Source organism: Pogona vitticeps, chromosome 4 (assembly GCF_051106095.1).
Source record: "Pogona vitticeps strain Pit_001003342236 chromosome 4, PviZW2.1, whole genome shotgun sequence".
NCBI lineage: Eukaryota > Metazoa > Chordata > Lepidosauria > Squamata > Agamidae > Pogona > Pogona vitticeps.
The window spans coordinates 214,015,352-214,028,031 of NC_135786.1; the positions used below are offsets into that span (position 1 = coordinate 214,015,352).

Consider the following 12,680-nt stretch of genomic DNA (forward strand, 5'->3'; position numbering starts at 1 on the left):
TTCTCAGACATTAATTTTGTTTTGTCATCTTTGCATAAAGCTCTTTCCTGTCTTTTTCTGGAATATCTCAAGTTCCACAGGTCACTGTTCGGCTGACATGACTCACAATACACTGTAACCATTTTTATAATCTATGGAAATACAGTTTAGAATAATACATGGCTTTATGATTTTTTTCTCTATAGAAAAACCAAATTGTCATAGTACTATTAGATAAATACATGCTGTTTTAGACAAAGGAGCCCTCAAATTTAAGTGCGTAGACATTGCTGTAGAAGACATTGGCTAAAAGCTAGTAATGCAGTGCCACGTAAGTCTGATAATATCATCAGATGGGGGTGGATTTTGTTAATAAAAAGATTTTTGTCCCACTCTCAGGTTTTTAGGATCCCTTTGGTCCTGAGGTACCCTTTGGGAACAGTGGGATGGGATGTATGTTTAAATATCCAGAAAATTGCTGCTGCCATTTTCGCTGAAGCCACCAGGACTGAAAGTGGTGATTTTCAGACATTTAAGACTCCCTTCCCCTGCCCCTGTCTTGTTCTCCCCAAAGACTTCACCTTCAAGACCTACAAGAGCCCAGGAACTGATGGGGGGAGATAGGAAACTTTATTAACAAAATATGGTTGTAGTTGATAATGTCGTCAGGCTTACAGACCATAACTTTTCATTACAGTAGGACCCCTATATCCATGGGATCAATATCCATGATTTCACTAATCCATGGTCTAAAAATATTAAAGGGAAAAAATCCAGGAAAAAAACCCTATTTTCACATGTATTACCAGAACCGGCCAATGGAGGGAGCCAGTCTGTGCTGTGAATACTTGTTAGTGGTTAATATATAGCATGGTCTCTGGCACCCTCTCATAGCCAGTTCTGATAATGCATATAAAATATTTTTCTGGGTGTTTTTTTTTTTTTTACCATTCAATATATATATTTATTTTTATTTATTTATTTATTCCATATTATCTGTGGTTTTCAGTATCCACAAGGGGCATGGAACCAATCTCCAGCAGATATGGAGTTCCTACTGTACTGGATTTCAACACTATATATGATGCAAAGTATTGAACAGTATCCAGAGCTGAGCTGCCACCATCACAATGGTGGAATCTATAAGAATCGAGTTGGGGATGGGATTGTCATTTCCTAGTTTAGGAAGCTTGATTAGGGGGGCTTGGAAGTATTCCAAGTCTGGTTTTGAGGTGATGGCAACAGCTGCAGTAGGGATGGGAGAAGAGGAACCTTCTGTTGTAATGGCATTGTAACACCACACTTGATTTGGGCCACAACTCGATATTTTGTCTGTACTGTAAATGTGTTAATTTTTTACATAAACCAAAATACAAATCAACCGTGTTTCCCACCACCATAGTCTGGACCTCTTGCAGTAATCCTCTTCTTCCTCTATCTTTCTTCTTCCTTTATTGTCCTCTTCCCCAGAACTGCATTGATTTTTTGTTTGGAGCTTTCCCTTTTCCTCTTGTTAGCACATATTCAAGAAATCTGCCCCATATATCATAGAAATTATTCTTTTTCATCTCTCCTTTCTTAACCTTTAAGTTACAAGTTAACTTATTTATAGCTCAATCTATAACTGTGTGCTCATTAATACAATTAAATTGTATTCCTTTTTCATTACAGTGTTGCCAAGTAAATGTAACTCATGCATTTCAGATCATAATTCTGTGACATTTTTGTGATATTCCCTGCTTTTCGACATGTGTCTCAAAGGGAAATAACAGAATTAAACTGGAAGTCTAGTAATTCTAAATATGGAATATACAATGTTTTAACATCTGAATAGAAAATAGCACTTGTAGCTATGACTTCATCCTTTTACCCTTAGCCTCAAGGTACAAGTTGTATATGTACTGTACACTGTTTTATCTGAAATCTGTTTTCAGGAAACAGTGTTAAGTATCTGGAAGGAAATGATGGATCTTTTTGTAGTCTCTTAACAGTGAATATAAAGCCTATAAATTATGAACAGATCAGTTGCATTATCTACCCACCATGTGACATCTTCAATATTCTTTAGTACAAGCTAATTAATGTATGGTAATTTTTTCCTTCTTTTTTTAAATCTTATGTCACAGCAGACTTTTTAAATAAAAAACCTTCTTCCAGAACACACTGACTAGACATTTATGGGATGCTCAGATTATGGTGCATAGAAGTGCTTCTGTCTGTCACGGTGAATGATAAACTTGTTTACATGACAGCAGGATATTAAGTCACTGACATTTCCTTTTCTTAATCAGGCGATCCAATTTTGAGTGTTCAAGTTGGTAACTCTAAATCTGGAAAAGGGGATGGTACACTCCAGCCAGGTATGCCTTTTATGCAAAGGTACTTTGCATAAAACATTTATTGGTTTTCTGATACTGTTCAGGATTTTGTTTATTGGTTTACCTGAACATTTACCTAATAATATTGATCACAGATACAGTGGTGCCTCGCTTAACGGGTGCCCCGTTTAACGAGGAATTCACTTAACGAAGAAGATTTTGTGATCACTTTTGCGATCGCATAACGTTGTTTCCTATGGGGAAAAATCGCTTTGCGATTTTTCCCCATAGGCTCCATTTCCCCCAGCTGACTGGAGGGGCTTCTTCCAAATCTCCCGCCAGTCAGCTGGGGGAAAAAGTCGGCGGGCGTTCGGCAGGAGGGGAAAGGAGCCTTCCTTTCTCCTCCTGGCCGATGGCCGGCCAGAGAAGCCCCTGCGCGCTCGGCAGGAGGGGAAAGGAGGCTTCTTTTCCCCTCCTGGCCGATCACGATCGCCGGCCAGAAGGGTGCTCGGCAGGAGGGGAAAGGAGGCTTCTTTTCCCCTCCTGGCCGATCACGATCGCCGGCCAGAAGGGTGCTCGGCAGGAGGGGAAAGGAGGCTTCTTTTCCCCTCCTGGCCGATCGCCGGCCAGAGAAGCCCCTGCGCGCTCGGCAGGAGGGGAAAGGAGGCTTCTTTTCCCCTCCTGGCTGATCACGATCGCCGGCCAGAAGGGCGTTCGGCAGGAGGGGAAAGGAGCCTTCCTTTCCCCTCCTGGCCGATCGCCGGCACAGACGCCCCTGCGCGCTCAGCAGGAGGGGAAAGGAGGCTTCTTTTCCCCTCCTGGCCGATCGCCGGCCGGTCAGCCGGCTGAAGAAACAGGGGTGAGCTGGGGAGGAGGGCGTGGGAGCCTTCCCCCGCCCTCCTGCCTTAGCGCTGTCCCCATTTTCGGCCAGCGGCCAGCTGATCGGCGGCCGTAGCCATTTTCGCGCCCTGCCCTCGCTTACCGAGGGCGCGAAAATGGCTGCCATTATGAGGAAACATCGCTTTACGGTGAGTGTAGAAGCCATTGGAACGCATTAAACGATGTTTAATGTGTTCCAATGGCATTTTCCTATCCGTATAGCGATGTTTTCTCATAGCGATGGTTAATCCGGAACGGATTAACGTCGCTATGCGGGGCACCACTGTACTCAATATGGATGAGGCGTATAAGTGTTCCTCTGATTCAGAAAAAATGAATGTCATTAATAAGAGGTGAATGTTGCTTATGTTTTTTATAGTCTGATCTTATGTCTCTACCTCCACAAGTTCATAATACAAGTTTTATATGTGAAAAAGGAAACCGTTTAGATTTTCTGATAGCTAAATTTACTGTCCTCTGAATAATGTTAGGGAAGAAGAAGCAGTGTTCTGTTCTTCTAATCCAGTGGCTCCCATTCTTGCGTCCCCAAATGTTCTTGGACTAAAACTCCCAGAAGCCTTCACCACTGGCTGCACAGGTCAGGATTTGTGGGATTTGTAATCCAAGAATTTCTGGGGACCTAAGGTTGGAAACAACTGTTCTAATCCCTTTCTGTAGATAATTACTATAACTGTGAACTGAGAAACCCAAACATACATATTTTAAAATTTTCCTTTCAGGGAAGGAAAAGGGAGACCAGGTGATGGCCATGTTTGGTATCTTGGCTTAGAATACAAATGACCATAAAAGGAATGCACGTAGCAGCTTTGTGTCTCCTTTTTCATAAGCTTAAAAGATAGTAGGTTCATTAACTGCAATTTCCCATTTTGTCCAAACTAGAAACACACCAGTTTCATAACAAATCTGTGTGTGTGTGGCAGTCAATAACCATGGCTTCTTGGCTTGACTAAAATGAAAAACCATAATAAATGAAACACTGTCTTGTCTTGTTGTGTTGTGGGTTTCCCCCCCCTTCTTGGGAGGAGCCAAGTAGCTGTATGCATTCCTTTTAGGTTTGCTCATATCTTAACATTTAAAATCATATTGGTCATCCAGAAATTATTGTTGCATATTCTAGTAGTCACACTGTGACTGTAGCTAGCAATTTCTTGCTGGGAGAAAAATGGGGCTTATATGTTACTCAACAGGAGGGGGAAATGAATAGGACCATAGATGTTGTTTTAATGGCTGCGTGGCAGTGGCAGAGGAATCACGATGCAGATATACTAATAATATGATTGCACTGTTTTAAAAGTTTTTTAAAAAGAATTTATGTTTGTGTGTTTGCATTTGTGTTCAAAGGTTCTTCAGGTCTGAGTGAAGGCCCCACAGTAAATGGAAGTAACTGGAATGAAAAGCCTGTAAAGCTTTCTCCTCAGATCAGTACAGCCGAAGAGAAATGGACTCCAGTATCATCTGCAGGTAGCAAGAGGAAGAATGAGACATCAGCTTGGGGAAAGGATGCTGGAGATAATGGAAATGGGAAGGACTGGGGAGTGTCCCTGGTGGGCAGAACCTGGGGTGAGCGCACTTTGTTCCCTGGTATTGGTAAGTGCGAGTGCTTGTTTCTCCAAGAAAGAGTTGTCATAAGGAATAGGATTTTTGTGTGTTTAGGATTTTTTAAAATCAAATGAATGACTGAAATACTGTTTTATAACTTACACATAGGAAAGGTGGATAATGTCAAAGCCAGAGGGCAGTTTTCACTAACTTAAATTTGCATGGCTTTTCCACCTTATTAGTAATCTTTCCTCAGATGGAAACCATGGGATGGAAGGAGGAAGGCTTTAACTATTGAAAACTGCTGGTAGGAACAGATTTTCTTCTTCCTTCCATTATAAGGCTCCCACAACTTCTTCATGATGAAGACAATGATTTGGGCATCAGAAAAACTGCAAAACAGACATTGGAAATTTTAAATTATTGAAAATCATTCTGCTGTGCCACTACTGAGAAAAGGACAGAAGTGTAGTTATCTGTAGTCTCAAGTACTCTGTGTGTGCATGCAGAAATGTAAAGATTCTCTTTCTCTCACACACAAAATCTGAGGTGATTGTGAACAGTGTTGAGAAGAGTCTCATTATTTCAATAGTTAAAGGGATTTTTTTCTGATTATAAAAATGATATGTTTGAGTTATGCCATGCCATAGTGTGGGAATCATTCAGATGTAGCCACATAGCTTATTGTTGCATAACATCACAAAATTGCTCAAGCAGATTATGTAAAAAGTGAATGAAATACTTATAAAAAGTGTAAGCATTTTGTAAAGGTACACAGGCATAAGCTTGCAGACTTTCAAAGGGTCTCTGGTAGTAAATTAAGAACTTTCAGTTTGTTTGGCATGTTGCTGCAGCTGACCAGAAATCTGGTGGAGTCAGATTCTTACCTATAACACTGATTTTTTTTAGTGTTTGTGCATTGCATTTACAGTATCTTAGACCTTAAGATCTTACAAGAAGCCAGTATGATAAGAATGTAATTGCCAGTTGAGAAAGCTTAAATGTGCTATTTATTTTCAACAGCATGGTCTGGAGTGGATGGAAGAATTAATACTCCTGAACAGAGTTCTGCTTCATTTTCTTCCTTGGGACTAAATCCTACAGTTCCTGGTATGATTTTTAAAAGCATTGTGCAATTGAACTATGTACTTGAGTTAATTTTTTTTAGAAAACCCCTGGTCATTCCTGCTAACTGTAAGAATTGTTGTATGTACATTTGTCAACATGTGAGAACACACGAACCTTACATTGTAAATATTTTAAATGAGGGCTAAGTTACCCAAATGTCAGAAATCATTAGTTGGTTCCTAAGGTGCCTGTAGTATTTTTGGAAGAGTTTTATTATGGAGTAACAGGCCTGTCAGTGACATATTGTTTCTGTGAAGCTAACAGGGCATATATGTGTATATATTGTGTTCATTTCAGGATCCAGCACTGAATCTGTTGCTCAGGCTGGTACTTCAGACTTCCAGTGGGATTTAAATCGTAATCAAGCACCCATTGATGATGAATGGTCTGGGTTGAGTACGTAAAATTTCTTAGCCTTATTTGACTTGTAGCTTAACAATGTCTATTCTTTTTGCTGTTCCTAGCTACCTATGTTCTTCCTGAGCCAAATTAATCCATGTGTTTTCAGAATAAATAGTCTATTTGTGTATAAAACAATAGAATGTATTACAACACAAGGTTTGTCGGGGGAGAATCTACATTATCAAATATCTAAAGCTTTACTTAGCTGGATAAGTAAATATACACCAAAGAGATTTTTTTTAAGTTGTCTTTTTAAAAAAATACACATTACTTGAGCCCTCGCAGTTATGCAGACATTTTAATATCGGGTAACCATGATCTTGATAATGTGACTGCCAATAATTAATTATATTGCTTATATTGTAGGAACCATGGGGATGTTTGTAATGGATTGAACAATTGCCTTTGTCAGCACAAGGGCTGTGCTCAAAAAAAAAAAAAAAAAAAGAGGGACAGTTGTTGTTTTCATTGTTCATTGCTCTTTTCTAATTATATGATGGCCCAGGTGTTCTGATATTTAAAAAAATCAAAGAATAGTTCACGTTGTGAAGATTTTGCCTAATGTTGTTGAAGCAGTATTTGGTTGCATTCAGACGTATCTTTCCCACATGGAAAGGTTCCTTTCTGTTTACGGAAGTAAGCGAAATCTAGCAGAGGTTTCTATTAAAGCAGTACATAAAGTTGGCCATATTACCTCCAGCACTACTTCCAGTGCTTTTCCAGAAGATCTTTTCACCCTCTGAAACAAGTTTTGAGAGAGTGAAAGGGAGATTCAGTGAATTGCCTCCATTCTTGCCAACATTAGGAGAGTTTGTCAGTAAAATTCCGCTCCTTAGATACTTAAGGTTGTGGTAATTTAGTTCCAGAATAAGATCTATTTTATACCAGCAGGTACTTTGCTTTTTAAAAAAGTCTTAACGCCATTCTTGTTCTAATAAAGGACTTTAAAAATACAATTGTTAAATGAGAGTACCATTTCTTAATGGGTGGCCTGAGGAAGAACAATTTAAATGCCTTTCTCTAGTTTTATGTTGTAATAATGGATATTGAAGAAATGTTGTCTGAAATCACATATTCAGTACAATACAGTTTCCTCGGCTTTCCTTATTTTGTTTAGACCATCTAAAGTATGTTCTTTATCTTTCACAGATGGGCTTTCTTCTACTGATCCTAGTTCTGATTGGAATGCCCCAGCAGAGGAATGGGGAAACTGGGTGGAAGAAGAAAAGGCTCCTTCTGTTCCACAGGTTGAAGAAACATTATCTGAGGCTCAAAAGGTATTCAAAGTCACCTTGTGTTGGATGGACCAATTTTTTAAGAAGACTGCTTCATAGACAATAGGATCTTTTCCCCTTTCAATTAATTTCAGCTTCTTTGAAAAACAGTGAATGTGAATTTATTTCAGTCATTTGTGTACCACCTGATTTAATGGCAAGAACTACTCTGGGCAGTTAATAATCATATAAAATAACCCTCCAACCCAGCCAATGAACTCAAACTGCATATATACCCCATATCAAACAAACCTAAAATACACATTTGATATGTACACTATTGCATTTTGTTAAGCAATGGCCAGAATCCTAACAGTGTTCATATAAAGTTTTTATAACTTGTGGTGGTTAATTGATGAGGTTCTCCAGTACCTTCCCAGTTTGCTGTAATGAGCTGCAGTCGCTTACACAAGCCTTATATGAACAGCAATAGGATTGTAACTGTTAACTGATAGCTTTGAAAACTAAAATTGTGTTCAGTGCTATGATTATGTAAAAACATGATGTGTTTTGATGAAATAACCAGATTTGGATTTTTTTTTTTCACTAGGTTTCGGATGATGAGAAAGAAAAGGCAGAACCAACTCTGCAAAATACTGCAAGTGGTAAATCAAAAAAGAAAAAGAAGAAAAAGAAAAAGCAAGGAGAAGAGGCTAGCTCTCCTCTACAGGTGAGACAGAATTAAGTATTCTAATTTCAGTATTGATCCGAAGCTTAAATCTTAAATTTGGTGGGGTCTGCTAGCACAGTGGGAATGATGTCAGCAGCAGCAGATTACTGCTGTTTAAAGACTTGTTTTTGCAGTTGTTTGGGTACTTGTGGCTTTGTTGCTTCCCCAGATCACAAAATGAAGCCTTCAGTGTCAGTCTGCATTTGCTAATGAGATCATTCTAGTTGTGCAGATGGATCTGCACAACAGGATTTCAGCTGCTAGTGTGAAACCTAAATTTTGCTAGCATTTGCCAAGAATTCTGATCACTTGTACATTTATATATCTGTTTAGTCGTTTAGTCGTGTCCGACTCTTCGTGACCCCATGGACCAGAGCACGCCAGGCCCTCCTGTCTTCTACTGCCTCCCGGAGTTGTGTCAGGTTCATGTTGGTTGCTTCGCAGACACTGTCCAGCCATCTCATCCTCGGTCGTCCCCTTCTCCTCTTGCCATCACACCTTCCTAACATCAAGGTTTTTTCCAAGGACTCTTTTCTTCTCATGAGATGGCCAAAGTACTGGAGCCTCAGCTTCAGGATCTGTCCTTCAAGTGAGCATTCAGGGTTGATTTCCTTTAGAACTGATAGGTTTGTTCTCCTTGCAGTCCAGGGGATTCTCAAGAGCCTCCTCCAGCACCACAATTCAAAGGCATCAATTCTTCGGCGGTCTGCTTTCTTTATGGTCCAGCTCTCACTTCCATACATCATGACAGGAAAAACCATAGCTTTGACTATTCGGACTTTTGTTGGCAAGGTGATATCTCTGCTTTTCAAGATGCTGTCTTGATTTGTCATCGCTTTCCTCCCAAGAAGAAGGCGCCTTTTAATTTCAGGGCTGCTGTCTCCATCTGCAGTGATCATGGAGCCCAGGAAGATAAAATTTGACACTGCCTCCATATCTTCCCCTTCTATTTCCCAGGAGGTGATGGGACCAGTGGCCATGATCTTAGTTTTTTGGATGTTGAGTTTCAGACCGTTTTTTGCACTCTCCTCTTTCACTCTCATTACAAGGTTCTTTAATTCCTCCTCACTTTCTGCCATCAGAGTGGTATCATCTGCATATCGGAGGTTGTTGATATTTCTTCCGGCAATCTTAATTCCGGCTTGGGTTTCTTCCAGTCCAGCCTTCCGCATGATGTATTCTGCATATAAGTTAAATAAGCTGGGGGACAATATACAGCCTTGCCGTACTCCTTTCCCAATTTTGAACCACTCAGTTGTTCCATGACCAGTTCTAACTGTTGCTTCCTGTCCCACATATAGGTTTCTCAGGAGACAGATAAAGTGGTCAGGCACTCCCATTTCTTTAAGAACTTGCCATAGTTTGCTGTGGTCCACACAGTCAAAGGCTTTCGCATAGTCAATGAAGCAGAAGTAGATATTTTTCTGGAACTCTCTGGCTTTCTCCATAATCCAGCGCAAGTTAGCAATTTGGTCTCGAGTTCCTCTGCCTCTTCGGAATCCAGCTTGTACTTCTGGGAGTTCTCGGTCCACATATTGCTGAAGCCTACCTTGTAGGATTTTGAGCATAACCTTGTTAGCGTGTGAAATGAGTGCAATTGTACGGTAGTTGGAGCATTCTTTGGCACTGCCTTTCTTTGGGATTGGGATGTAGACTGATCTTTTCCAATCCTCTGGCCACTGTTGAGTTTTCCAAACTTGCTGGCATATTGAATGTAGCATCTTAACAGCATCATCTTTCAAGATTTTAAATAGTTCAACTGGAATGCCATCACCTCCACTGGCCTTGTTGTTAGCCAGGCTTTCTAAGGCCCACTTGACTTCGCTCTCTAGGATGTCTGGCTCAAGGTCAGCAACTACATTGTCTGGGTTGTCCGGGATATCCAAATCTTTCTGATATAATTCCTCTGTGTATTCTTGCCACCTCTTCTTGACGTCTTCTGCTTCTGTTAGATCCCTCCCATTTTTGTCTTTTATCATGTTCATCTTTGCGCAAAATGTTCCTCTAATATGTCCAATTTTCCTGAACAGATCTCTGGTCTTTCCTTTTCTGTTATCTTCCTCTATTTCTTTGCATTGTTCATTTAAGAAGGCCCTCTTGTCTCTCCTTGCTATTCTTTGGAAGTCTGCATTCAAGTTTCTGTAACTTTCCCTATCTCCCTTGCATTTTGCTTCCCTTCTCCTCTCTGCTATTTCTAAGGCCTCGTTGGACAGCCACTTTGCTTTCTTGCATTTCCCTTTCTTTGGGATGGTTTTCGTTGCTGCCTCCTGGACAATGTTACGAGCCTCTATCCAAAGTTCTTCAGGCACTCTGTCCACCAAATCTAGTTCCTTAAATCTGTTCTTTACTTCCACTGTGTATTCATAAGGGATTTGGTTTAGATTATACCTGAGTGGCCCAGTGGTTTTTCCTAATCTCTTCAGTCTAAGCTTGAATTTTGCTATGAGAAGCTGATGATCAGAACCGCAGTCAGCTCCAGGTCTTGTTTTTGCTGACTGTATAGAGCTTCTCCATCTTTGGCTGCAGAGAATATAATCAATCTGATTTCGATATTGCCCATCTGGTGATTTCCATGTATAGAGTCGCCTCTTGTGTTGTTGGAAAAGAGTGTTTGTGATGACCAGCTTATTCTCTTGACAAAACTCTATTAGCCTTTGTCCTGCTTCGTTCTGAACTCCAAGGCCAAACTTCCCTGTTGTTCCTTTTATCTCTTGGCTCCCTACTTTAGCATTCCAGTCCCCTAGAATGAGAAGAACATCTTTCTTTGGTGTCAGTTCTAGAAGGTGTTGTAAATCTTCATAGAATTGTTCAATTTCAGTCTCCTCAGCAATGCTGGTTGGTGCATAAACTTGGATTATTGTGATGTTGAATGGTCTGCCTTGGATTCGTATTGACATCATTCTATCATTTTTGAGATTGTATCCCATTACAGCTTTTCCCACTCTTTTGTTGACTATGAGGGCTACTCCATTCCTTCTATGGGATTCTTGCCCACAATAGTAGATATGATAATCATCTGAGCTGAATTCGCCCATTCCTGTCCATTTTAGTTCACTGATGCCCAGGATGTCGATGTTTATTCTTGCCATCTCCTGTTTGACCACTTCCAGCTTCCCAAGGTTCATAGATCTCACATTCCAGGTTCCTATGCAGTATTTTTCTTTGCAGCATTGGATTTTCCTTTCACTTCCAGGCACGTCCACAGCTGAGCGTCCTTTCGGCTTTGGCCCAACCACTTCATTAGCTCTGGAGCTACTTGTACTTGTCCTCCACTCTTCCTCAGTAGCATGTTGGACGCCTTCCGACCTGAGGGGCCCATCTTCCAGCGTCATATCTTTTAGCCTTTTGTTTCTGATCATGGGGCGTTCTTGGCAAAGATACTGGAGTGGCTTGCCATTTCCTACTCCAGGTGGATTGCGTTTAGTCGGAACTCTCCACTATGTCCTGTCCGTCTTGGGTGTCCCTGCACGGCATAGCCCATAGCTTCTCTGAGTTACTCAAGCCCCTTCGCCACGACAAGGCAGCAATCCATGAAGGAGACATTTATATATAGCAGCATCATTTTCACAAGTAATTTATAATATCTATGAGTATCATTTTCCTTCTGTCTAAGCGATGTAGGAAACAGGTATTTGTTCTTAGGATACAGAAAACTGTATAAAACTATGGGGCTTAAAATACAGGTTTATGACGTGTGGGGTGAGAGCAGCATGCTTAAAATAGACCCACTACCTTTAGCAAGATTAATTTAGTCATGAATGACTTCAGTTTTTGATGATTCAGAAGGTCTGCCTGAAGAAAATTAAGTCTGCAACCAAGCTTATGACAGAAGAGTTTCCCTTAATATTGCTTCAGCCAAAGTTCACAATACCTTTCATTTTGACCTGTTCTGGCTTAAATTTGATTCTCAAAAGTAGAACATAACCTGTAAAAGAAATCAAAGTGTAATAATAAAATGGTAGAGAAAGTGGGTAGTTTCTGTTATAGTTGCATACTTGCTCCGTATTGATTTACTCTTGCCAAGTAGAGAGAATTGGCAGTGTGGTTTCTTTCCAGTGTTTTCGATTGTAACCCTCATAATTCCTGACCATTAGCCACATTGGCTTGGACTAATGGTACTTGACAAATACATCTGGAGGCCACAGATTGCTTGTCATCAATTATAGTATTAGAAAGAGTGGGTTTGTTATTCTGGGACTTCTGAGGTTTTCTTCTCTTCCTTACTAGGATGCTGACGACCTGGATAAACAAGCTGGAGAAGAATTTCCAGAAGATACCTCAAAATTTCAACCAGAGGAGATAGCTTTCTCATTAAAGACCATCAGTACTAGTGAACAAGCTGAGGTATAGATAACAAAAACTAGGTGAAAATTAAGCATACATTCAGTATATAGAACACTGAAGTAAACCTGACATGTGATTTGGTGTGGGGGAGACACAGTTGATGTTTTTTCCCCTGTTGAGGAATAA

General features: G+C 40.4%; 1 protein-coding gene across 5 annotated transcripts in view; it reads left to right on the forward strand.

Moving 5' to 3' along the window:
- The window catches only part of MTDH (metadherin), a 37,529-nt gene that overhangs the window by 16,801 nt on the left and 8,048 nt on the right, over positions 1–12,680 (forward strand). For 2 of the 5 annotated variants that reach the window (XM_072999161.2, XM_020785276.3), the window contains 7 exons: positions 2,271–2,339; positions 4,539–4,784; positions 5,760–5,846; positions 6,162–6,260; positions 7,416–7,543; positions 8,091–8,210; positions 12,438–12,554. In XM_072999161.2, coding sequence (XP_072855262.2) covers positions 2,271–2,339; positions 4,539–4,784; positions 5,760–5,846; positions 6,162–6,260; positions 7,416–7,543; positions 8,091–8,210; positions 12,438–12,554 — 866 coding nt within the window. The remainder of the gene's footprint in view (positions 1–2,270; positions 2,340–4,538; positions 4,785–5,759; positions 5,847–6,161; positions 6,261–7,415; positions 7,544–8,090; positions 8,211–12,437; positions 12,555–12,680) is intronic. The other 3 variants (XM_020785277.3, XM_072999160.2, XM_072999162.2) reach the window with 3 other exon arrangements.